At 35.7% G+C, this 25,128-nt stretch overlaps 1 protein-coding gene across 1 annotated transcript in view; it reads left to right on the forward strand.

The window, feature by feature from the left end:
- The window catches only part of MYOM2 (myomesin 2), a 69,261-nt gene extending 45,101 nt beyond the window's left edge, over nucleotides 1-24,160 (forward strand). The window contains exons 23-36 of the mRNA XM_066545871.1: nucleotides 950-994; nucleotides 1,470-1,606; nucleotides 6,365-6,509; nucleotides 6,624-6,683; nucleotides 8,108-8,175; nucleotides 11,877-11,990; nucleotides 13,322-13,409; nucleotides 16,440-16,478; nucleotides 17,155-17,260; nucleotides 19,814-19,977; nucleotides 20,303-20,339; nucleotides 20,462-20,484; nucleotides 21,308-21,363; nucleotides 23,186-24,160. Of these exons, the coding sequence (XP_066401968.1) occupies nucleotides 950-994; nucleotides 1,470-1,606; nucleotides 6,365-6,509; nucleotides 6,624-6,683; nucleotides 8,108-8,175; nucleotides 11,877-11,990; nucleotides 13,322-13,409; nucleotides 16,440-16,478; nucleotides 17,155-17,260; nucleotides 19,814-19,977; nucleotides 20,303-20,339; nucleotides 20,462-20,484; nucleotides 21,308-21,363; nucleotides 23,186-23,512 (1,409 nt within the window). The 3' untranslated portion in view covers nucleotides 23,513-24,160. The remainder of the gene's footprint in view (nucleotides 1-949; nucleotides 995-1,469; nucleotides 1,607-6,364; nucleotides 6,510-6,623; nucleotides 6,684-8,107; nucleotides 8,176-11,876; nucleotides 11,991-13,321; nucleotides 13,410-16,439; nucleotides 16,479-17,154; nucleotides 17,261-19,813; nucleotides 19,978-20,302; nucleotides 20,340-20,461; nucleotides 20,485-21,307; nucleotides 21,364-23,185) is intronic.
- Nucleotides 24,161-25,128: the final 968 nt, after the last annotated feature.

A 25,128-nucleotide genomic window follows, 5' to 3' on the forward strand; every position in this document is an offset into this window, starting at 1 on the left:
GGACATGGAAGATTTATGAGTCGTTATCATGAGCACTGCCCTTAAGCTAAGTTTTGAAGCATCACTCTGAAATCTTTCTGTAGATCTTGTCATCATCTACTCTAGCTTTGAATTTTTATTTTTTTTAATAAAGCACTGAAGCTGTTTCCTGTCCCATACTTCCCCTAAGTCTTTTCTGATCATATATCACTGAAAATTACAATTTTGTTTACACTGGATCCCTGCACAAGTATCAGATTTTTCATCTTAACACTGAAAACCATAATTTCACTGCCCATTTACTCTCTCAAAAGCTATAACTTCTCCTGTAATTTTGCTAAATCTTCTATCATGTCATAAATCCATGCTAATTTTCTCTGCTCTTTACATCATCTGTACATTTGGAATTGGCAGTAATGTTCATTTTCCAAATCTTTATTGGTAATGACTATGATAAATAGGATTAGTATGAAAATCTAAAAAACTAAATTCAAGACTCTCACACAGCCTTCATGAGGATTTGCTGCATTAACTAAAACTTTCTGTACTAATTTCTGACTAACCTGCATTCAATCTTTTTTCCTGCCACAATAAAACAAAATTTTGAGGAACAGTCTGAGAAAGGAAGTCAGGGCATAAAGGAACCTTATACACTGCTTAGAAGTTATGGTTTCCAATCTTTCTTTTATATTGCTATTTTTAAAGTATAAAATAGGTTTTGGCCTTTGTTTAGATTCCCTTGCATAAGAGAATGTGTACTAAAATGCATGCAGTAGGAACATTTGCTAAATCCATGTATAAGAAGTTAAGTTTCCTAAATCTTTTTTTTCAGTCATTTTTTAAGAGTTGTGTATTCATATACAAGCTTCAAGGAGATAACTTTGTTGATGCTGGTATTTATTTTCATCAACACCCATTTGCTGTCTGTATTCAGAATAAATTAAAATGTGAACTTTTTTCTTATTTTCAGAGTTTGAACGTTTGATGGCATTAAGCTATGAAATAAAGAATCCAAGTAAGTTGAAGATATGAATCTATTAGACACTTCTAGAAGGAATATAATTACATACTAATGACTGGAGTTCCAGAAAGATTCTTCCTGAGACAATGCAAATTCATTTTTCATCGCAGTTTCACTGAGCATAGAACACCTTGCTTCCTTATATTTTACTTTCTTTAGAAGAATATTAGTTGACATCAAATAAGATCATTGTTCCTAAATGTCTCAAGTTTAACTTTGATGATACATTATAAATTGTTACTAGCATAATCCCTACACAATGTACAAACAGTAAGATGTACATTCTCTTCTCCCTTTGAGAAATTAATTTAAAAATCAGCCAAAGACTGCATTAGTGGACTTTTCCCTGTGTATAATTTGATACCCAGAAATCCACAAATAATAGGGAATTGCTAGTATTTTACTTTGATATTCCTATTTCTCACAAGGTTTCCTGAACTACTGATTTTTGATTATTTTCTTTTTGTAGCAATACCACTGAAATCAGAGTTAGCTTATGAGGTTCTTGATAAAGGAGAAGTTCGTTTCTGGATTCAGGCTGAAAGCTTATCTCCAGATTCTACTTTCAGATTTGTCATTAATGATAAAGAAGTCGAAAACAGTGACGTAAGTATATAATGAGTACTATACATAAGTGGTTTTGTTTAAGAAACCTGCAGGTTTCTATTGTTATCACAGAATCATAGAGTTATTTAAGTTGGAAAAGACCTTTATTAAGATCATGGAATCCAACAGTTAACATGACACTGCCAAGTCCACCACTAAACTATGTCAGTAAATGCCACATCTACTTGTCTTTTAAATACCTCCAATGATGGTGACTCAACCACTTCCCTGGGAAGCCTTCTTCTTTCAGTTAAGAAATTTTTCCTAATATCCAATCTAAACTCCCTTGATGCAACTTGAGGCCTTTTCTTCTTGTCCTATTGCTTGTTACTTGGGAGAAAGGACTGATCTCAACCAGGGTACAACCTCCTTCATGCAGCTGTAGAGAACATTAATGGTCCTCCCTGAGCCTCTGTTTCTCTAGGCTAAACAACCCCACCTCCCCCAAATGCTTCTCACAGGACTTGTGCTCCCAACCCTTCACCAGCTCTGCTGTCCTCTGGCACACTCCAGCAACTCAATGTCTATCTTGCAGTGATGAGCCCAGAACTGAACACAGGATTTGAGATATAGCCTCACCAGTCCTGAGTACAATCCATGCTTTGGTGCTGCTGGTCACACTGTTGCTGACACAGGCCAAGATGCCATTGGTCTTCTTGACCTCCTGGTCACATGCTGATGGCTCATGCTCAACCAGCTGTCAACCAGCACCTCCAGGTCCTTTCCCACTGGGCCACTTTCCAGCAATTCCTCCCCAAGTCTTGTTTTGACCCAAGGGCGGGACCTGGCACTTGGCTTTGTTGAAACCTCATGCAATTGGTCTCGAGCCATCTATTCAACTTGTTGAGATATCTCTGCAGAGTCTTCCTACCTTCCAGCAGATCAACACTCCCACTCAACTTGATCCTTTTCTCTAGATCATTATAAATTATGAAATAATATTAAACAGGACTGGCCCCACTGCTGAGCCCTGGAGAACATAATTTGTGATATCTACCAACTGGATTTAACTCCATTCACCACCACTTTGCCCTTGGCCATCCAGCCAGGAGCTACTGCTTGTATCCAAGCTATGAGCAGCCAGTTTCTCCAGGAGAAAGCTGTGGGAAACAGTATCAAAGTCTTGGCTTAATTCCCAGTAGGCAACATCCGCAGCCCTTCCTTCATCCAGTAAGTGGGTCACCTTGTCACTGAAGGTTATCAGGTCAGTAAAGCAGGACTTGCCTTTCACAAATCTGTGCTGGCTGAAGACTAGACTCATCCCCTAGTCTTCCTGAGCATGTTGCTTGGTGTCTCTTAAGGTGTATCCACGTTATATTCCCTGGCACTGAGGTCAGGCTGACAGGCCTGTAGTTCCCTGGATCCCATAGCTTCTTAATGTCATGTTATTAAGATGTGATAATACCTGAAACGAAGGCCAATCTATCACTCAAATATTTTTTTCAGTGTAGAATTCTTGTTGCAGAGTGAGCCTATTCATACTGGCAAAAGAGTTGGACTCTGTCTATTCAGAAGGAGAATTTACACACAGACCAGTGTTAGACACAAATATTTTAGAAAAATAGCTCAAGAAAATGGCTGCTTCAGTTTTGGATTCCAAACCAACAAGACATGCTGTTCCCAAAGACTTTCTGAGGCTGATATTAATAGTTTTATGTATAATGTGGGAGGCATTTGACAATGCAGCAGCATTCATAGACTTAAAAATGTTATATGCTATCACTTTCTATTTTGTTTTTTTAATTTGATTTTGGAGTAGAAACTGTGCATTGCACAGCTACATAGAGATGAGAGGGTAGGCCACCAGCTTCCCACATTTTTATAGCTCTAGGAAGACCTCTCATATAAAGGGGCATAAAAGGATGGGCTGAGAAGAAAGTAAGGTCATGCCTTTGCAGGGCACAAGTATGGTTCATCTACAGGCCATAAGCCCAGCACTGGAAATACTTTCCTATGAAGACTTCATCTCCATTGCAGCTGTTTGAAAGATTTGGTTCATTCCTGAGAATGCAAATCCTAGTTTGGGTCAGAGAAGCTTTATCAGCATTTTTATACCATAGAAAGGCAAAGAGCATTTACTTTAATTACATATTAACGAGTGGAAGAAGAAGTATTTCTGAGTAAAATAATTATCTGTTTATCTTTCTTTAAGAAGTAATAAACCATAGCACTGAAAACCTTGTGCCTAGGATGTATTGAAATGACAATACTTTGTTTTGGCAATGTTCATGAGACAGAATGAGCTATTTTTAGTTTGCATATGTTCTGGAAGTGTTGACATCAGAAAAAGTCTTGAAATGAAGCTGCATTATTTCACCTCTTTAATTAGTAACCCACAGGTGACATTTATGTTTGGAGACAGATGATATTTTGGTGGAAAGTCACATAAAAGCCTAATATTTATGATGCCCATAAAATCATTGAACTTCATCTTGCTGCATAATGGCAATAGTTAGAAGCCTAATTGCACTCTAAAACCTGTCTGGAGACTGGGCTACAGTCACTGAACATGTTCAATAGACCATTATGCTGGTGAATTGTGGCCTGATTCATGACATTGGCTAAAATGATAAATTTTTCCTGCTAGATCCTAGCAGGGAGTTTTTTTGGTAAGATTTCAAAATAAGCTTAAAATGGAATGAACTGAGCCCGATTTAATCACTTTTATTTTTATTTTATTTTAATATTTTAATATTTTTTTTAAATAAAACTAGAGAATAAAAAGTGTCATAAAGAATCAGATAAAAACATACATCTTGCTTTTTTTTTTAAACTTTTTTGCTTCTGGCAAAATTTAATTTAATTTTCTCCCTGGGAACTCTTCAAGTAAATGCCAGTGTAGTCCTTGACTTCTGAGGGGAAGAGGCTGTAAGCAAGAATTTGACTTTTGCACATTGAAATTTGAACATATTGATAGTTTAGGTAAGTTTATTAATGCTCTTTTTAACCTCCCTCACCTATCACCTTAACTCTCACAGATGAACTCTAACAGAAGTAGATTTTCTACTTAATTTCCCAATTAATTTTATCTTGTCTTATTCTTTGACATTGTATCTTTCTTTGCAGTATGTATGCGAAATCATGTATCCAAGTTAAGATGCATATCCCTTAAAAAATTATTATTCTGATCAATCTGTTAGCTGACTGCTTTGTCAATTCCACCTATTTTCTTTTTCTTCATTCTTCCATTACCTCATTACTTCCATTAAGATTTAAAATATTTATATATTTGAAAATACCAGTACTGAATGCTAAATATCTTGACTGTTTGACACTGTTCTTCCAGACTTGTTATCCATACAACAGTGAGTCTGTTTTTGAGGCTGGCCAAGATGCATTCCTCAAAGCTAAAGCAAATATATCTGTGGGGTCATTCCTACTACTTTTGGATCTTAGAGGACTTAGAGGTTCTTCCATTTCAATAAGATTCTAGAGAGCTTAATAAGTGGCATTTTTATTAGCTTTTTTTTACATTTCTTCTTTCTTCTCCTTCTTTAAATTTTATCTATCTCTTATCTTAGTACCATTTTTTACTTTTGGAGACCAATAAAGAGGTTTATCAAAGGATTCTATTTATAAGACATCATGTCTCTTTTTAACAGTATGTTCAAAAGTAACAGGGTCTATAGTAATTCACTGCATATAACTCCTAGATAGTGACATTTACTGTTCTGTGCAATCGTGACTGGAAGTTAGTATGTAATATCTTTGGCCACGTCGTTTACCTGAAAGTATTCACCAAGAAACTTCTATGGGTTATCTTTGCTTAGCTTTAGGTGTTTGTTAGTTGAGATTCAAAAAACATCACTGTCAGTGGGGAAAATTGTCTTCATAGTTGTAACTCACTGAATAAAAGAGGATATTAGTAAAACATGGTTGTATCTAAAACAGTACCTGAAAATTCTAACACAGATTCTGCAAAGATTGTGCAATACTAGCTTGTAATTTTCTGTTTCCATGATGATGATTGCCAATAATTTATCTTTCTGGAATATTTAATAAAAAGCAAACATGCAAAGGACACAAACAGTGAAAAGCATATTTAACTTTGAATTCAAGTCAATATTTGGTGTTTTGCGTATTCTGTGAACACTTAAGTGAGTAACTATATATCCTGAGAGAATTATACCTCTCTTTTGTGGGACTTGGTCAATCCCTTTTGGGTCCCAGAAACTCTGTGGGGTTTGCACAAGTTACTTTTCTCATGGTTGTTTGCTTAAAGTGTTCTTTGAAAATTACACTTAACATTAAATAAGAAAATAATTTCTTCTTATGAGAAAATAAGATACACTATTGACTACTATATAGGTCTCAGATATTTAGTAGGGATGACCTTCTAGATTTGGTGTCATCTTATTTGAAGATCCATATTTAATATTTCCAGTTGTTTCTGGACTCTGCAAGGAATAATCCTTCTGCCTAGCAAACCCCCTTGTTTAACTGGAAGCTGTAAGGCAGCTAAAAGCTGGCTGTTAGGCTCTTCAAATATGCACAGTGTCATAAACAATTGTTTTCAAATACAAACCAGCTATATTATGATGACTTGAGGATTCCCAATGCAGCTGCACCCAGGGGTTTCTGTCACCACTGGCATCTTTTTGCACTAAAGTAAATAAAAGCAGAGTTTTCTTCCCTTAGTTTACAATTAAAAGGACATGAAAGAGGTTGACTGTGGGGGAAGGAATATAACTCATAATTTACTCAATAGGAATCATAAGTAATTTACACTATGCTAAAGTACTTATTTATTTATTTCAGAGGCATAAAATAAATTGTGACCGTTCAAATGGCATTATAGAAATGGTGATGGAAAAATTTACAATTGACAATGAAGGTACCTACACAGTACAGATTCAGGATGGAAAGGCCAAAAACCAGTCCTCATTAGTTCTCATTGGAGATGGTATGTTCACTGAAACATTGATGTACTGAAACTTTGATAACGAAGTGAACTTCAATTATTCTTTGAGTAATTTTGTGACTAACTCATATTTCATTCACCTCTTCTAAAATTTAGCATTCAAGGGAGTATTGGCTGAGTCTGAGCTCCAACGAAAGGAATATCTCAGAAAACAAGGTAAGATGGAGCAGATTGGTGACTTCAGGCCTGGTTTGCAGCTGATGATTCATCCCTGGGGAATGCTAAACACTTACAGCTTCTCTTCTTTATTAGAAGATATTATTCAGTCTTAGGAGACACTTGAACCTTGGTGGATCTTATTTTCCAACATTGTCAATTTGTGACAGAACCTTCACTAAGCAGAGAAAAAAAGACTTCTCACATGAGGTTATCTTTGCTCAATATTCATGAGAAGTGTGCCTACTGTAGGGTCCAGTCCAACAAAACATTTAATTACATTTAGTTTAAGCATACAAGTTGTCTGCTCAATATAATTGACAGAAGAGTACACAGACGAGACAAGTTGTGCCAGATAAGGAAGATTAAAAGGTTGACCCAATGGTTTCTATTGAGGCAAAATTCCAGGAACTAAATGTATATTTGTTGCATAGTTGCTATGCAGTTGTAGAGTTTGTTACATACTCGTTATCAATATTGCTTGCAGCTGAATGAGAAAATTCCAATTGGATATCTAATTCAGAATTCTATCCATGTGAAATCCTTAAAAAATTGAACTTGAGCTCTAGTTTGTAAATTTCACTTGTAAGCAGATGGCTTTCCAGATGAAAGTAACAATAATGATTAAAAACTTTTTTTCCTAAATATCTTAAGTATTTCCTAAATATCTTAATATCTTAGTAAGATTCTGTACAGAAGCAATGTAATTCTATTTTTTGAAGACAGTTTAAAATTGATTTAGGAAAGAAATAAAAACTTACGGCATAAACTGACAAAATCTTTCAATACTGAATGATTTAAGTCAAAGTCTTGGACTTTGCAACTTCCCAGGTTTGGGTATCAGAATTAAAGCCCCTGATCCTGCCATCACAAAGACATGTACATTTATTGAGATAAGTAAACACAATAATTTAAAAAAGGCATGTGTGTTCAGCAAATTTTCATCAGGATGTATTTCTTTGTAGGTTGGGGGAAAAGCAATATTTTCTGTGCTGCCTGTAGATTTAACATGTTTTTAAGCTTTACGTTATTTGGGCAAACAATGTTTGTCGTGTTGTTTTTACATTAAATACATTATTTGGATGCTTGTTTGTAGCTACTTTGTTTCTTTCCTCTGCTTAGTTGGCAATTTGACGCAAAGATATTCAATACAGTAATTTTTCTCACTCACCATTTTATATTTTGGAAAATTACTTGATTCATACAGATTCAGAGATGAGATTCATGTTCCTAAGCTGTAATGTAGACACTGGGTAATTACGATAAAAACTTGCAGGATTTTCCTTCTAGTGCATGGGTAGTTCAGGCGTTCCCTCTTGTTCTTGTGTAAGGATGTTGAAATTGTCATCTTTTCTCTTTCTTTCACTGTTTTTTCCTGCTACTCTTCATTCTAAACATTGCTTTAAGATTGTTTTGTTTCTTAGGTCCCCACTTCTCAGAGTTTTTGTATTGGAACGTTACAGAGGAATGTGAAGTTTTACTTTCTTGTAAGGTAAGGAAATGTACTTGAAATTATTTTTTAGAATATGTTGAAGAAGAATTGAGGTAGAAAAATGTAAAAAATTACTTAGATACCTTTAAAACCAAAAGTTTCATATGAAAACTATTTTTTATTATTTGGAAAATTTGAATATGAACATTTATGACATACTATTCTTCAGCAGTAGTGTTAATGAAAACAAAAACAAAATTATAGGAAATTTCTAAATGTATTATTAGGTGGTCCAATTGTTTATAAAAATTATGAGCCATAAGAATAATTTACAGAAAATATACATTCCTTAAGATGTATCCCTTTTCTTCTTCCTTAGAAATGGCTAAAAGAAGCCAGAGTTCAAAATCTTTCTTTATTGTTTTCTTATTTCTCTAATAGTCTGTTATTTAATCAACTGTAATCAAATGTGCTACAAGGACTTCTAGTATTAAGGTTATAAAAGATGATTTTTAAATTATTTTTGGCTAATGACTTTTGAATCTTAAGTAACGATAATGTATATTGATTTCAGTGTACCTTCTGCTATTAACATCTTTAAATACCTTTCTGAACAGATAAATTTTCATTTGTTTTGTTCTTCTAGAGTGACCAATTAGAGGTCTGAAAAACTAAGTAAATTGAATTCAGGCATCAAACTCTTCTTCATTCTCTTTCACTCTAATATGGATTATTTTGTACCAATTTTCTCCTCTTCTTTTGAAAAACTTTTGACTTATAATTAGACTAACTTGAATCATTCTTTATGAGCAATTTGCATGCAGATTTGTGGGATTTCTTTTTTTTTTTTCCTACTCATTAACTAGGACACCCTTAACCTCAATTCCCAGCAGAACTGACTTGGTACTGAAGCTGCCCTTCCATGTGCTCACATTTTAGGGCTCAACAGTCATTAGTTAACACAGTACCTTTGCTGGAGTACTTTATAATCTCCACATGCATGTGCCTCAGGCATGAACCCTGCTTATCCTATCATTCACATGGGGAATTTAATGTTGCTGAACCAGTTTTGCTAGTGTTAATTCTCTACAAATTAATCTGAAATTATCCTTCTTTCATTGACTGTCAAGCCTGTTTATAGCACTGAAGCTGTGAAAGGCTGAGCATCTGATTATTTGCTTTTCACCAGTGTGCTTTTTGTTCACAAGGTCAGAACATTTTATGTAAATGAAATCTAGGATGTGGGCTGCTTGCACACTCATCATTTTAACTATGCTATTGACCTTATAATGTTTGTTACTGTTAGTATGTGACTGGCCGTTAGGTTCACATGGAACTGTTGTTTATGGCTGTTTAACTTGTATTTATACACAGGAAGAGTTTGAAAAACAAAGCCCGGGTTTGTCCTTCAAACTCCAGACACCTGACAAACAAGTCAGAGGTGTGGCCACTCCACACTATTTCTGTGGTAATAAAAACAATAAAGGAATAATCTCTGCCATCTCAGACCATATCATAATACTGGACGCAGGTCTCTACTTCACCTCTGCAAAAAAAAAAAAAATTGTCAAGGGAGTTTTTGCCTCTTCTAAGAGCCTGGGATAATGTGAAGGAAGTATCTGTAAGAGAGGGCATTTTACCTTGGCTATTTTAAAAGCCATTGCATGGCACAGGGAAGCCAGGAAATCATGTCAACTGGAAGCTTGCGTAGGGCAAAGGACTGACTGTATGATCCAGGCCCATAACAGAAATGATGTAGAAATATGGATGGTGTTATAAAAGAGTATACCAAATATTACCTCATATATCCCTTATTTTCTATATGATTGGACCTGATTGACTTTGGATTGACTTAGTATTTAATTCTGAATTAGCTGGGATTAATGATCATGTTCTTTGTATTGTAGCCCCTCAATGTCAGTGGAACACAGTTGTCCATTTGAAAGTTAATTTGATGGTGTTTTTCTTTTGTGTTTGTTTTTCTTCCTATGCTAGCAGCTACTGTCATTTTACTTCTAGTAATTCTAAATTTCAGAACATTCAGAAGCTACTTGCTCTTGCACAACTTTGGCCCTTATTTCTACTGTGTCTGTTAAAAGCAAGATTTTTGGTGTGTGGCTAAACAGTGAAAAACATAACATTTCATAGTAAATGCCATTATGAAATAACTTCAGCACTGCAAATTGCATGTGTCTGAAACTCAGTCTATTTATTGTCAGATTGAGTGCTAACAGTCTTTGATGAAAAATTGTTGAAAAGCATTAAAGGCTTGTTCCTTCGGGCTTTGTTCAAATAAAATTGCCACTCATGTCATAGGACTACAGGAACAGTCACTTTGTAGTTACTGGTAAGTGTAAAATGCTGCTCACTTTTCTTCAGCAAGTCATTGCTTTGGGCCAGGTGGTGATCTCAAATACTGTCAGAGATCCATAGCAACCATGCTGGCTATTAAGCAAGAATAGATGTGATTAATTTGAGCATGTCTGATAGAGATGGCTAGGAATGAGTATAGAAGACCCTCTTATTTGTCACTGTTACAGAGAAATTTCATAGAGCTGTTCCTCTATGGAATGACTTCTCTAATATAAAAGGGTTAGAAATTGGTGCATGTTTTTTTCCTTCAAGCAAGCCACTTGAAAACTATTGCAGACCTGTATCAAGTTCCTGGCTGCCCTCTAGTAATTTGTTCTGTTTTTTGCCTTTTCTTTAAGGAGCCTTTTTAAAGCAACTGCCTGGGGACTGAGAAATATCTTGCCAGCTCTGTCTTTCTACCAAAGCCACAATGACTGGGAATTCAGGAATTCATACACATGAAAATACCATTGCACTTTTATGACTTTTAGAAGGGTATGGGGATAAACAGCAGTGTTGTTGAAAGTGAGGGTAAAAATATATGGGGTTTCTAAAAAAACCTGCACTTTTAGCTTTCTTGAATACACAGTTTGAGGTAGTTTATCCAGCAATACTTCAAGTGTATCCAATATACAGTTTTTATATCAAAATTAGAACAGTACTTCAGGTACAGCTATAGTCTATTTAAGTATTGTTTCAATGAATTGCTGCTATTACAGCAAAATTCTTGCTTTCAAACAGCTGTTCTGCATATGCACTATGTTGTTAAGTCCATTTTTGTTGGGAAAGACTGCAATTTGTAAGATTCCTCAGGTCTTTGTCTGTCCCATAGGACTCAACGTAGAAGGTAAAATAAAAAAGGATTTTTGGTGCAGGTCACAGTTTTGAAGTCTTGGATGCTTTCAGAATAGTGATTTCAGTTGCTTCCTACAACTTATCCACGGGAGATATTGCTTAGGTAGCTGGGATAAATCTCCAAATTGGCCGAAGACTAAGATAGGGCCTAAGTTCTGTGTTACAGCTCTCTGGAGTCACAGGGCAAACACAAAAAGATAAAGGAGAGTTCAGAAGCTCTAATTTGAAAGATACTTCTTCCACAGCTATCTCTAGACAAACCAAAAGCACAGGGCAAGGGTGAAAAACCATTTAAGGGAAGAGATTGCTGGGATTTTCTTTAAGGATTTTACAGGGCTCTGAAGTTGTAACCTGTATACTGTGCTGCAAAGAAACACTGTAGGACTGAGACTTGCTTAGTAGGACTTGGTTGAAATTGGTTTTTTACTTAGCTTTATTTGACATGTGTTATAAAAAAAATGGTTTCATATGTTGAAAGTACCTGTGTGGCTTCCCACAGTGCAATACATTTCCTCAGGACATAGCTAGGCTTATGTGCCTTTTCTGTTGTACAGGTTGCAAACACAAAGAAGGAGACTGATTTTAAGTGGTATAAGGATGGTTCTGGGGTTGATGTTGAGGAGCTGCCTGATCTTCAGAAGGGAGAATGTCACCTCAGTATTCCCAAGGTACTGTATTGCCTGCCAGTTACAAATGACAGCTTCTGCTTGACACACTGTAGATTTGCCAGACAAAGCAGCAAGCCAGCTATCATGATTTTTATGAACAGTTGTAAGAAAAGACATATTTTCTACTCTTCAATTAGCTGGTGAATAACTATTGCTAGCAAAAAGTATCTGTTTTTTTTAATCAGCTCATAGTTCATGCTTAAGTTGTTTCAGAGTCCTTGGGTGACCTGTACCTCATTCTTTATTATTACTCCTTAATTTTTCAACTTGTTCAAGCACCTCATTTTTAACAGTGTTTCAGTTTTATTGCCTAAAATAAATAAGTTTGAAGTTTATGGCTTCTTAAGATTTATCTTTATGCAAACATGATAACCCAACTTCTATCTGAAACCTTAACTTGCATAGTTGCTGCCTTTGTGAAGTGACAAAACCTACCAGAATGAGATTTTCTGCTTTCAGTAATGTGCATTACATCTAAATAGTTTATTTATTGGCTTCATATTCTTCTAATTTCCTTCCTTCATTTCCTTTGAAAGAGGATACTGACTTACTTCCTTTTTCTTGAGTAGACTTTCTTGGGGAGGGTGGTTTCTACTTGTCTTGGATCGCTCTTGTTACTTGTCATTAAATTTTATGATATTTCTGCTACGGTTTATGTGCTTCTGGATTTGTATAAGTCTAAGCATTAAGTCATCTCCAATCTGTATATAAATGTTTGTATATTTTCATTCAGGTTTTAAAAGAAATTAAAACAAACCCACAAAACCCCAAATCCCTACTGCCTTTAATGCAATATCCCTGTGATAGATTTTGGAATATAAAGTCTGAATTAATTATTTAGAATAGATATAATTTCGCTACAGGTGCTGCTTGAATGCAAGCAGCATGAAGGAGCTGATGTTACAGGACATAGATTTGCTGTTATGATTTACATAATTCAAAAAATAATCATTTTTGTTGAAGAAAAATTAGATTTCTAAAGTTTGTGTAGGTTGCAGTTATGCCTTGTTACATCTTACTACAGTGCTTGTAATTTCTACTGACCAAGATCAATCCTGTCTTTTTGGAACAAGTCAAAAAACCTCATGGTCTCTAGAGGAAATTGAACTGAAATCAGAATAAATTTTAGGCTTAAGAACTAAATGCATCTCCATTCTTAAAAGCATGAAACAGCAGTTCATAGCTTCCATCTCCTCTCTAGTAAGATTATTTATCCAGAAGACAGTACAATTTCTGTTGTTTTATTTAGAAAATTGTGCAGGTGTTGAGCAAATTGAGTACTATGTAGTATTATCAAGTTTGTCAGTACATATCTTGTGTTTTCCTTGCAGCTGTCTCGCAAAGATGAAGGAGTTTATAAGGCGACACTATCAGATGATAGAGGTCATGATGTATCTTCTCTTGAATTATCAGGAAAAGGTAACATTCAATCTACTGTAATGGAATCATGATCTCCACATGTTCTCCAGAGGTGTCAAAGATCTATCCTTGCAAATGGCAAATCTGCATATATTTTTAGCATTCTTTGAATTTCATTTCTCTTATGTTATAGAGACCTGAACTACAGATCAGCACTTTAGGAGGGGTGACACTGGGCATTTTTGTGATTAATCTCAAGCATTTTGACAGGCAGGAGACGAAGTATGTTTCTAACCAGACAGACACTCCATTTTATAGGAGGTCACTCTTCAGGTTTCTTAAGCTTTAATATCTACAAAAAACCCTAAAGCAACAAAGTGCTATGTTCATGTGGGACTCTCAGTAGGGACCGAGTGTGCTTTTGATTCTAAATTATAAAACTATTCTGTGGGTTAGTGTCAGCTGGCATCTCAGCCCCACACAGCCTCTTGCTCACTCTCTTTCAGTGAGATGGGGGAGAGAATTGGAAGAAGAAAAGTGAAAAAATCCTGGGTTGAGCTAAATATGGTTTAATAGGTAGAGCAAAAGCTGTGCACACAAGCAAAGCAAAACAAAGAATTCATTCACTGTTTCCCATGGGCAGGTAGGTGTTCAGCCATCTCTCGTAAAGCTGGGTTCCATCACAGGTAACAGTGACTTGGGTAGACAAGCACCATCACTTCAAATGCTCCTTTCTTCCTCCTTCTTCCCTGAGCTTTCTATACTGGGTATGATATCATATGGTATGAAATGTCTTTTGGGTCACTTGGGGTCAATTGTTCTTGGATGTGTCATCTCCTGACTTCTTGTGCACCCCCAGCCTCCCCTTGGTGAGGCAGTCTGAGGAGAAGAAATAAAAGATTTCCACATTGTACAAGCACTTAGGAGCAGCTAAAACCTCCCTGTGTTACCAACACTGGTTTAGTCACAAATCCAGACCACAACACCATAAAGCTGCTATGAAGAAAATTAACTCTATTCCAGGCAAAACCAGTACAATTTCTCTCCCTTATTCCATACTATTTATGTCACGCTCACTTTGCAATATATTCTCATTAATCACCTCCTCCCTTCCTGCCCTTTGATATATACACAGATATTCCCTTAGTCTATGGATTTGTGTATGTGTATCCTGACCACTGGAATAAACAAAAGGGTCAGTAGGTCTCCCTCATATGGTCAGGGCTTCCAGTGACTATACTTCAGGTATGGCAAACTGTGTTGCTCACCTTGAAATGTACAGTGAAATGCCTGTTTAGAGAATTCACAGTATCTAATTCTATGGGTCCAGGAGGCTTTGAAAATGTCAACCAGCAAACCCATGAAAACTGCCCTATTAAACCAGAAAATGGCTCTCCTAAATGGTGGAGTTAGCCTTGAAACATAAAGGATAAAAAGAGCAGTCAAGCAGGAGCAGGGAAGACTGCTTATTCTGTGGGGCAAGTTACTTCAAGCTCAGTATCCACTGACATTCAAATGAAGTTAAATGCAAATAAGAGACTATAAAATAGATGCATGATAGATATTTAGAAAAGGTTTTGTCTAATATCAGACATCACAGTGAGATACAGCAATTCTATTTACATTTAATATTTTTTCACTTAAAAATGTCTGTTTACTTTGACCCTGAGATGAGCTCAGTTGGTTAAAGCATAGTGTTAATAATGCCGAGGTGGTGGGTTTGATCCCTGTATGGGCTATTCACCTAAGACTCGGGCTTCAAGATTCTTGTAGGTCACTTCCAACTCACAATATTCTGTGATTCTGAGTGCATAACAAACACTGATATGTTGCCAACATGAGTGAATTTTACTTAACTTTGGTGAAGAGTGCTTCCCTGGATATATTTCCTTAGGTCACACCAAACAGGCCAAAGTGAATCTACATTCATCCCAACCACATGTAGACATTTGTTCTAAATAATGAATATTTTTTGCTCAGCTCCTAATAGGAGGAGAAAGATGTGTTAAAAAATTGACTCAGTTTAACAGAAATCTTAACATTCCTTTTCAGCAGATGGAGGAAGTATCTGTAACAAGAGTATCAGGCTGAAGTCTTAAGCTGTGGTTTATTGCAGAAGGCTGTATTATCAATTGATAGTCTCCCAGGTGCTTTTCCTTTGCATTAATTCTGCCCATTATTTTCTCAGAAAAAAACCCCCAGCCTCATTCAGACGGTATGGTTAATATAACCCTACCTTCTCTGACACCTGTAATGTAAGGTATATATAATAAGCAATTCATGTCTTTATGTCAAGGTGTTAGTAGAAGCATACTGAAGATAGCAAAAAATTATGGAACTGTATCATGATTTTTTTAGCTGAGACAAACATGCATATATAAATCAATACAGAACAAATATATAAGTAGTATTTTCTGAACGTCACACATTTCTCTGTCTACTATTTTCATAAAAATTCACCAGTGTTGAATAAGCATCCTTCAGACTTGACTATGCATTCTTTAGACTATGGTGGTTCTTTCCTTTCATCTTACACAGTGTCATTCAATATGATTCTTCTGCTATGAAAGGGTCCCTCACTCTCATGCCCTTGTCTCTGGGGTTCTCTCCTGCTGCAAACCCATCAGCTCTGTGATATTTCAAAAGCTTGATATGATACCTGCTTTATTTCACTTGCTGTTAAAGGACTTAATTTCTGTCAAATGCCACCCTACAGCGAGAAGGTGAAACTGTTTTTGCCAAGAATGAGATAATTTCTTTTTCACTTGCACTCTCCTTTGAATGTGAACTATTCAGTTTTAATGACTTTTTTTTTCTTTTTGCTGGCCTAAGGGAGAGAGACAAAGATTTGGTACCAGACAGCTGACTCCACAAAAGGCTGAGATACTGAGTGACATAGCATAGAATTCATATGCTGTACACAGACAGTTTCCAATTTGTCTTTTACACCTGTTGCAATTTAATGGTTTTCTTTGCTTAAGGATATGAAGATTACCCATATTGCTTTAATTAAACTGAACATAAAAAAGCTATATTCTGATTGAAATTTGATGGTACATTTTCTTCCTTTTTTTTTCTTTCTCTTTGCAGTTTATGATGATATAATGCTAGCATTGAGTGGAATGAGTGGTAAGTAAATGCTGTCTTGAATTTTTGTGTAGTGTTTTATTTTGAAGTCATGTGAGGCTGAGACAGAAAACTGTTATTTTAAGTGGGAAATCTCTGAGAATCCCAATGGTATATTATTATGGGCATTAATAATTTTCTGAACAGGCAGTTTTGACCTTGCTAATTGGCACTGTTAAAAGGGAATAAGGTATTATTCCACCTGGCTTGTTTGGTTTAGATACTGTGAAATTGTTGCAGCAATAATTTTCTTCCTGGTTTCTATCCGTAAGTGAACCTTGATATAGAGAGAAGGAGGTTCTGAATCTGTTCCCAGTGAGAAGCTGTTCTTTCCCCTTAAAGAACAGGGTTTTCACAAGAATAAAATTTTTATGCAAATAGAATCGTTATACTACTCTTTCATGGCAATTACATGATTAGATTATTATTTCACAATGGATCTTGCCAGTCGTGATGCTTGTATATGACAATAAACTCATAAACTTATACTGAACTTTCACCTGATATAAATCAGCACATGTTCCCTGAGAGGTATGGCAATTGTCTCTGTGATACTTGAAAATCATGACCCAGGTCTTGAATTTTCTTTTGTCCAGACAGCACAAATAATCCACTCCTCCATTTCCTGTTCATTCCACTATCTCTCTTATTTGATCCCCATATTCTCTATGTAATCTAGGTAAGTCAGCCTCTCCACTGAAGATTCTTTGCACTGAGGAAGGAATAAGGCTCCAGTGTTTCTTGAAATACTACAATGAAGAAATGAAAGTCAGCTGGTACCACAGGTATATGAGAATATTTTTTCAATTTTATTTGAGAAAAAATACTGTCTTTACAATTTAATATTTACTATTCCATGGCATTAATTTATGAATTGGAACAAAATAATGAATTTCTCTTTCCAGAACAGTATATTCTCTTTCAACATGGAAAGTACATAAGGTAAAAGAAATATTAAAAGGCTCGTCCAACACCCTCAGGAGGGCTGTAACAGACAGAAAAAAGGAATTTACTGTATTGTGTTCTCTTATTCAACACAGGGCTGTTTTTCTTCTGTTGTATTATCTGACTAGTTAAAAGATAGCAAAATATTTGGGCAAAGTTTCTGATTCAGGGCTGCCCTTTCTCTAAAGTGCATGAAACTCATCCAGTTCTAGGTGAATACCAAGGACCTGCACTCACAGTTTAATAAAAGCCTGTATTAGAATTATTTTTTTCCAAACTGATACAGTCTTAAGTAACCAAAAATATTTTAATTTTGATAATCCTCTTTGAAAAGATATTCAATGGGGCACAGGATACCTTGAGAATAATCCTCAGAGCTGAGATTATGGCTGGAAATGAGATTTAAAGTTGCGAATAGTTTTCCACTCTCATGTTACATTAATCTTTGACTTTGGAGACAGTCAAATAATCTATTTACAGGTAATTATGTGTTCAAATGTTTTGTTATGTCAAGCCCTCAGTTGTTTGAAACTGCAGTTAATATTTGAAGGATTTTAAAAAGTTTCAAGAAGTTTCAACTTCCACATTCTTCAGTGAACTGGTCTGACTCAGACAGGAATAGTCTGGCTTATCAATGTGTTGTCCTAGATTTGCAATGCTTTCTATGAAGACAGGAACACAATCAGGGCATCAATTATCACATCCAGGGAGCTCAAGAACACTTCTGCAAGGCTGTGCAATTGTATTTATATCTCAGACTATGTATTTACAAAGTTCTTCTTCTTTCATAATAGTGATATGAGTGTGATGACAAGGAAAATAAAACAAAATTGCCTCTGCCTTTTACTGTATCTGCTTGAGTTTTAAAAGTGACAGTCTATTTTACTATCCATTTCATAGAAGTATAAAAGTAAAGAATGCTACATGGCTAATATGGAAATATAATATTATTATAAATAGTATATTTATATTATTTACATTTACATATACATTTGCATTTACATTTGCATTTACATAGAGAACCCCCTGATTATTTAAGATTTTATAATGTCTTACACTTTGATTGTCTTGAAGATCATTGAACAGAGATTCTGAATTAATAAAATTTCAATTCTTATATGAATACAATGACTATAATCAGAGTTGTTAAAGATAAAAGGCCAAAACCAACCAACCAAATGACCAACCTGTCCCAACTTCCAATCTCCTTTAAATGGAGTCATAGAAAATTTTTTTCCTGGAAAAATTAAAATGCTACACAACCCATTATTTTAATTTTTTTTCCCACCATGTAAATTTCTCGCTAGCATTTAATTATCCACTGTCTTGCATAGCATGAAATACAATACAAGTCCTAGACCTAGTATTCATCGTCTACTCAGGGCATGGTGGGAAACTTTATATGTAATATTTTCTAATATATAGCCATTTCTATCCAGGAATCTGATTTGGTAGGCTGAACTCAATGAAGTTGTCTTAAAGAAAGGAAAATGGTAAAAATACTTTTTCACCATCAAAATAATTCTAGCTATGAAGTCAAATCACTTCTGTCTAGGCAAATAAAATGAGTGATCAAGAAAAAGCTAAAACTGACCTCATTTATAAAAAATTCCAGCTAAAGATGCTTGGGGAGGAAGAATGGAAAGAAGTATTTCTGTAGTTAATGAGTGAAAGAAGAAAGTTCTCCTTGAGCCATTGAAAATGGTCTGGTTTATATGCTCTCATTAAATAGCTTCTTCTGTTTCCTCTGTTCATGACAGACTGTGGACAAGGAGACCACCTGATCTGAATCTGCAGAGCATTTCCTTTTTCCTTAACTAGGAAGTGATGATAAGTCAAGCTAATGTCATTGTTTTTTAAAAAGTTTTTATTACTTATCTACAGTCAATAAATTTTTTCTTGTTTTTTTAAAAATAAAAAACGTACTTTAACTTGATGCAAGAGTAATTTTACACAAACCTTTGTTTAATTGATTTTTGAAGTTAATGAAATACATCTTTCCTTCATCAAAAAACGTGATTCGCCTATAATTTACAACCCCCGTGTATTATATTTTACTGTGGATGAAGTGTACGGAACCCTAAGCATTTTCACACAGAGTCATGTATGTGCATAAAGATGTAAGCATAGCTCTGAGTGAGGAGGGTAAGAGAATGAGAAAAGGGTGAACAAATGAATCTTAGAAATGAAAACTCAAGCTAATATTTTCAAAGTGTTAGATACTCCCTCCCAGAAGCAAAGAGTATTCTGGAAAAATGGGTCCATTAGTTGCAATCTATTTATAGCTTAGGAATACTATGTTATCATTTGAGACTTTTTTATAGATGGTTTCCTATGGACAACATACAGGAAAAGACTCAAACTCATCTCTACAAATATTTTTTTTTCCCCAGGGAATCTAAGATTTCTTCTGGTGAAAAGATGAAGATTGGAGGTGGAGAAGATGTTGCCTGGTTGCAGATACGTGAACCCACTGAAAAGGATAAGGGGAACTACACCTTTGAAATCTTTGGTGGCAAGGAAACCTTCAAACGCACACTTGATCTGTCTGGGCAAGGTATATTTATTAGATCAGTTTTGTATTGTGTCTTTTCATAGATTATGCAGATTTTATTGGAAATGGAAGAATTACTGTAAAAACAGATAATCTTTGATCAAAACCAGTCATAGCTAAGTTTTATAACTTATTATCTTTTTAGTCTTGTATCTGTTTTCAACACCAGCTGCATTAGTTTTCAAGGGTCTGGTTTCTAATTGTGCTACTGTGTGACACTGTACAGGTTTTAAAAGGGATTTTCATATGGGTATGTGTTTAAATGTTTATTGAGCCCCAATGCAAGTTATGTTCATGGAAAATAACTCTCTCAATTGTTTGGTTATAGCTTTTGATGAAGCATATGAAGAGTTCCAGCGACTCAAGTAAGTGCCGCATCTTTTGTATTTTAATGCCATAGCAACAGTGTCAGCTGTGTCAAAATATATTTTATTATTAATTTCATCAATAATATTATATGTTTCTCTTTCTTTCTCAACAACTTTAGGGCAGCTGCTTTTGCTGAGAAGAGTAAGTTTATTTTACATTTTATCATAGCTGTTTTACAATGTGATCTAGTGTTCTTTTTAAAGCATTTATCATGATATGCTGCCATAACTTACTGAGTTCTGTGGCTGCAGAAATCCTCTGTTAGCACAATATATTGCAATAACAACAGTAATTTGTGGATTTAGTTGTCTTTAATTGCAATGGAAATGCACTAAACACGTCACATATTTTGTAAGCCTCCACTGTAACTTCTTGTGTCTGCAGAGATTTGGTGAAATGTGAATTGTATGTCATACAAGGAGGTGTTGAGTCTCAAAGCTTCTGAGAATACTGAATATTGGGATCTATCTATTAAGTAAAAAATTGTCTGCCTCTTCTGCAGTACTTGCTGAGACCCAGACTGTGGGGAAGCTCATTACAGTTAGGGACTGTAGGAGTACTGGAAATTATATCAATTCCCTGGTGATGACATGATGCTTCTGCCCACAAAGTCTGTGGCAGAAAAAATTTTTCCTTAGATTTTGGATACCACTAAGATGCTAAAAGCACCCTCCTTACTTTGCTCTGGGCCCAAAACATAAACTGTCAAACTCAGCAGTACCTTCAAGGTTGTTAGGTGTATCAGTTTAGAATGCTGTACCAAAATCTTGGCAAAAAAAATCTAAAGGGACTGACTATGCAACACATTAAACCCCTCCCATAATATCACAAAAATTGTATTTTTTTTTAAGATTAAAAAAAAGGCAGAAAAAAAGCCATGAGTCATGACTCCAAAATCATTAAGAAATGAGTAATTTTGAGGTCTAAACTTCATATGATTACCATATTTTTCTTTAACCCCTAGATCGTGGTAAAGTCATTGGTGGTTTGCCTGATGTTGTTACTATAATGGATGGGAAGGTAAGGACAGCTTTTGTCATGCTGAGCAGTGTGAGAGGTTTACTTTGATATCAAAAGGTGAGGGAATGCAAATGGTTTCATGAAATTGAAAGCAGGAGAATAATTTTATTTTTAGTTCAAATCTATAATTTCATAAGTAGAATAGACCCAAATTATCTAAAATGACTGTGGAATATATCTGATAAGTTTTTAATACCAACTTATTGAGACTTGATTAATTATTATGATTTAATTATTAATTCCTCTTAAATGACGTCACTTTTGAGAGCAATAGTAATTAAATGTTGCTCATGTTACAAAAAGGACTGAAAGAATAAAACTCACTCTATTAGACCCAAGGTTACTTTCCCAAAATTTTGTTTTTGTGTTTGCCTCATCAGTCCTTTAAATATTTTATAGTAAGTCTAGTTCCTGTATGCTATTAGTTGACTTTGCCTCCTACACAATATCACTTCAAGAATACCCACTGACTTAGCTTGCCACTACGTTGTAACCCCTAGTATGCAAATCTTCCTTCAGCATTCTGACTTCGGATGCATGAATTGTCCAAGACCACTTCTATTTGTGAACATATGTGGCTTTTGATCACTGAAAACTTCTTCCTGATTTATTTTTACTCTGAGTTATATCACACCTATTCAGTCATCGTCAATCAAGAAAAACATTCCTCAAGTATGTTCATTCCCTGAAGGGGAATGTGGAGAGAATATAAGGAACAATTCTGGTAGAAATTGTCAGTTTGGGGTTGTTAACAGTAGGGTCTTTGTTTTATTTTTTCCTGTTTTCTTTTTTCTTTTCTTTCCAAACACAATGCTGCATATGTTGAATTCTTAAGGTGACTTTATCTGGTCACCTTAAGGTGACTCTATTGGCCAAATTCTATGCAGTGAGTTTTCAGCTGTTTCTTTCCTTTTTTTCTGTGATCACTGTACCTAAATACATGAAGTTTACACACACACACTTAGAGGGTGGTCAAAATTGGGTTCAGCAGTACATCTATAAAAATTTGGAAGAGTGCTCGTGAAAATTTTACAAGCTCCTCAAATCTAAGTTCAGTCATTGAGAAATGCTAAGCTGCCAGGATGGTCCATTAGATAATGTCAGCTATTTTCTGAATATGCTTCACATGCATGTAACACATGGCCAGGTTGGACAGGACTGTGAGCAACCCTGTCTAGTGAAAGGTGTCCCTGCCTGTGGAAGATGTCCCTCCCCATGGCAGGGGGATGGCAAGCAGATGATATTTAGGGTCCCTTCTAACCCAAACCATTCTATGATTTTAAGAGCATTTTACCAGTATTTATGTATTATTTATTCTTTATAAAGTATTTCCACTTTTCCAGTCAGCCACACCTGGAATCAATGTCCAGTGATTCATGTTATGTATTCTATTTTTAAGTGATTTTTTTTTTTTTAAATCATCTCAAGCAATAACCTCAGGAGGCCTTGGTTAGAAAAGATTTGCTCAGTTCTTCTCCCTGCTGTGTACAGGGAAGCTTCAAGGATGTTTTTAAAACTATCATTGCCTGAACCTCATGTCAGACTAATGGGTTGTCAGGAGTCTCCTGCAGGCAGGACTGAAATGACAGTCCAACTTACCATCTTCAGACACTGCAACCCTGAGGCTATTACTGTATCACAGTTACTGGTGAGATGGTGGAAAGTCTGAATCAAGGGAAAAATAAATATTAGGGACTTTACTTTTCAGTCTTCAAGAATATGATATCATGTCTTAGTTTAATTAGCTAAGAATAAAAAATGCCTAAAAGTAATACAGAGGTTAAACAAATACTGATCTCAAACTTCTGTTTATCTCCCTCAGACACTGAATCTGACCTGTACTGTATTTGGAAATCCTGACCCTGAAGTGGTTTGGTTCAAGAATGACAAGGCCTTTGAAATTGATGAGCACTATGCGTATTCACTGGAACAGGGGAAATACGCCAGTTTAACCATCAAGGGGGTGACTTCAGAAGATTCAGGCAAATACAGCATCCATGTCAAGAACAAGTATGGTGGGGAAACAGTGGATGTCACTGTAAGTGTGTACAGACATGGTGAAAAAATGCCTGAAATTAAGCCTGGCCAACTTGCTAAACCTAGGCCAATACCACCATCAGAAGAAGTCCTCAAACCTGAGGGCAAATGAAGATTCTGTTACAAGTGAAGCTTCACTCTGTGTTTGACAAATGTATAGAATACATGAGCTGTGTTTGAGCTATTGCCACACAAAATTTGTTGGTAATGTCCAAAGGGAAACTGAGTTTTTAAGTTTGCTTAGGGAGGTAGCTGTGCAGTGGTGCTGTACACATCTGCAACAATCTCATTTTGAATGCATATAATTGAGTAAGACTTGCAAACAGTGAAAAGACAAATTCCTGCCAGGGGTTCCCATATGAAATGGCAAGTTCCAAAACCTACAAACCTGCAGTATACTTTTATTTTCACACTTGTCAATCCTCTGCAAAAAAACCCCAAAGTCCAAGCAATCCAACAAGCCTCTAAGAGCAAATGTCCTGCCAGTAAAGGTGGTGAACTGCAGTTAGATAGATAGTCAGAGATGGTCCTATGGGCTTTGAAGCCCTTAGTCCTGTAAGTTTAGTGAATAGTCTTGCTTCAGTAGTGATACTCTTGTTCTATCAATAGTGTGACTTTAGTAGACTTTTACAAATGTTCACTCTTTACTCACTGAGCCATAGATCACATGGTTGTATTTTGTTTTTCTTGCTCTGTGCTAATAAAACTTTAAAAGTCACCTTTGCTACTCACTACTCCAAATCATGCCTAACTAGTTCTATTTACTCTTCTTCATTGTTTAATTATTGCTTATTGCACAATTTCACAGCTGGTAGCATGCAGACTATCGACTTTCAATAAAGAATGCAAATTATGGTTAATCACAGTCACTGGGTGGCACTTGCAACATTAATTTTACTTTTTACAATACAGGTCAAGCTTAACCTGGCACCAGAAGATATGTATACAATTCAGTCACTTAAAATAATTATGTTTTTGATTCTCCTCTCAGTGAAAAGAACAAGGGAGCACTTCCATGTGTGAAGTGATGCTCTACTAGGCAAAATTTTCAATACATTTTTATTGTGAAACATAAATAGGATGGGTATCAGTTGCTCACATATCTCTCATATGATACATAATTGAGTGTTTACAGGGGTGGCTTTTTTGGATCAGGTTCCCTGTTCAATAAAAACCGCCTCTGTACCTAGAACAAGTTTTGTTCCTTGCTATGCAACTTCCAGCAGAGAGTTCTAATGGTAAGTAACACTCATGATAGGCATTGAAGGCAGCCCTCCTCTCTTGTGACTTCTTCCAGCCTCTAGGATAAATGAGATGAGAAGGGAGCATTGTGGGAGATGGGAGCTTGGATGAGGGGTCACATGAAGAAATGGCACTGCAAAATCTTCACTGAAGGAACTGGATGAAAGAGTTTGGCACAGTGAACAGATTAGAAATTTGTGTTTGGGGGTCACTGCTGAAAGCTGATGCTGAGTCTTTCACTCTGAGTTTCAGCTTCTGATCTTAAGTGTGGGAAATATAGAAACAATTGTTCTGACTTCTCTCCCCCCCTCCCCCCCAGCAGACAAACTGAAAAAACCCCAAGGAAATTGACAGTTTTGGAACAAATTTAATTTAAGGGTTTCATTTATTATTATTTTTTTTTCAATTTTAATTTCAGTGACATATACATCTTTCATTGCTTTGTCTGGAACCCAATTCACTTGAACCACCATGTTTTTTGTTTTG

This window comes from Molothrus aeneus, chromosome 3 (genome assembly GCF_037042795.1).
Source record: "Molothrus aeneus isolate 106 chromosome 3, BPBGC_Maene_1.0, whole genome shotgun sequence".
Taxonomy (NCBI): Eukaryota; Metazoa; Chordata; class Aves; order Passeriformes; family Icteridae; genus Molothrus; species Molothrus aeneus.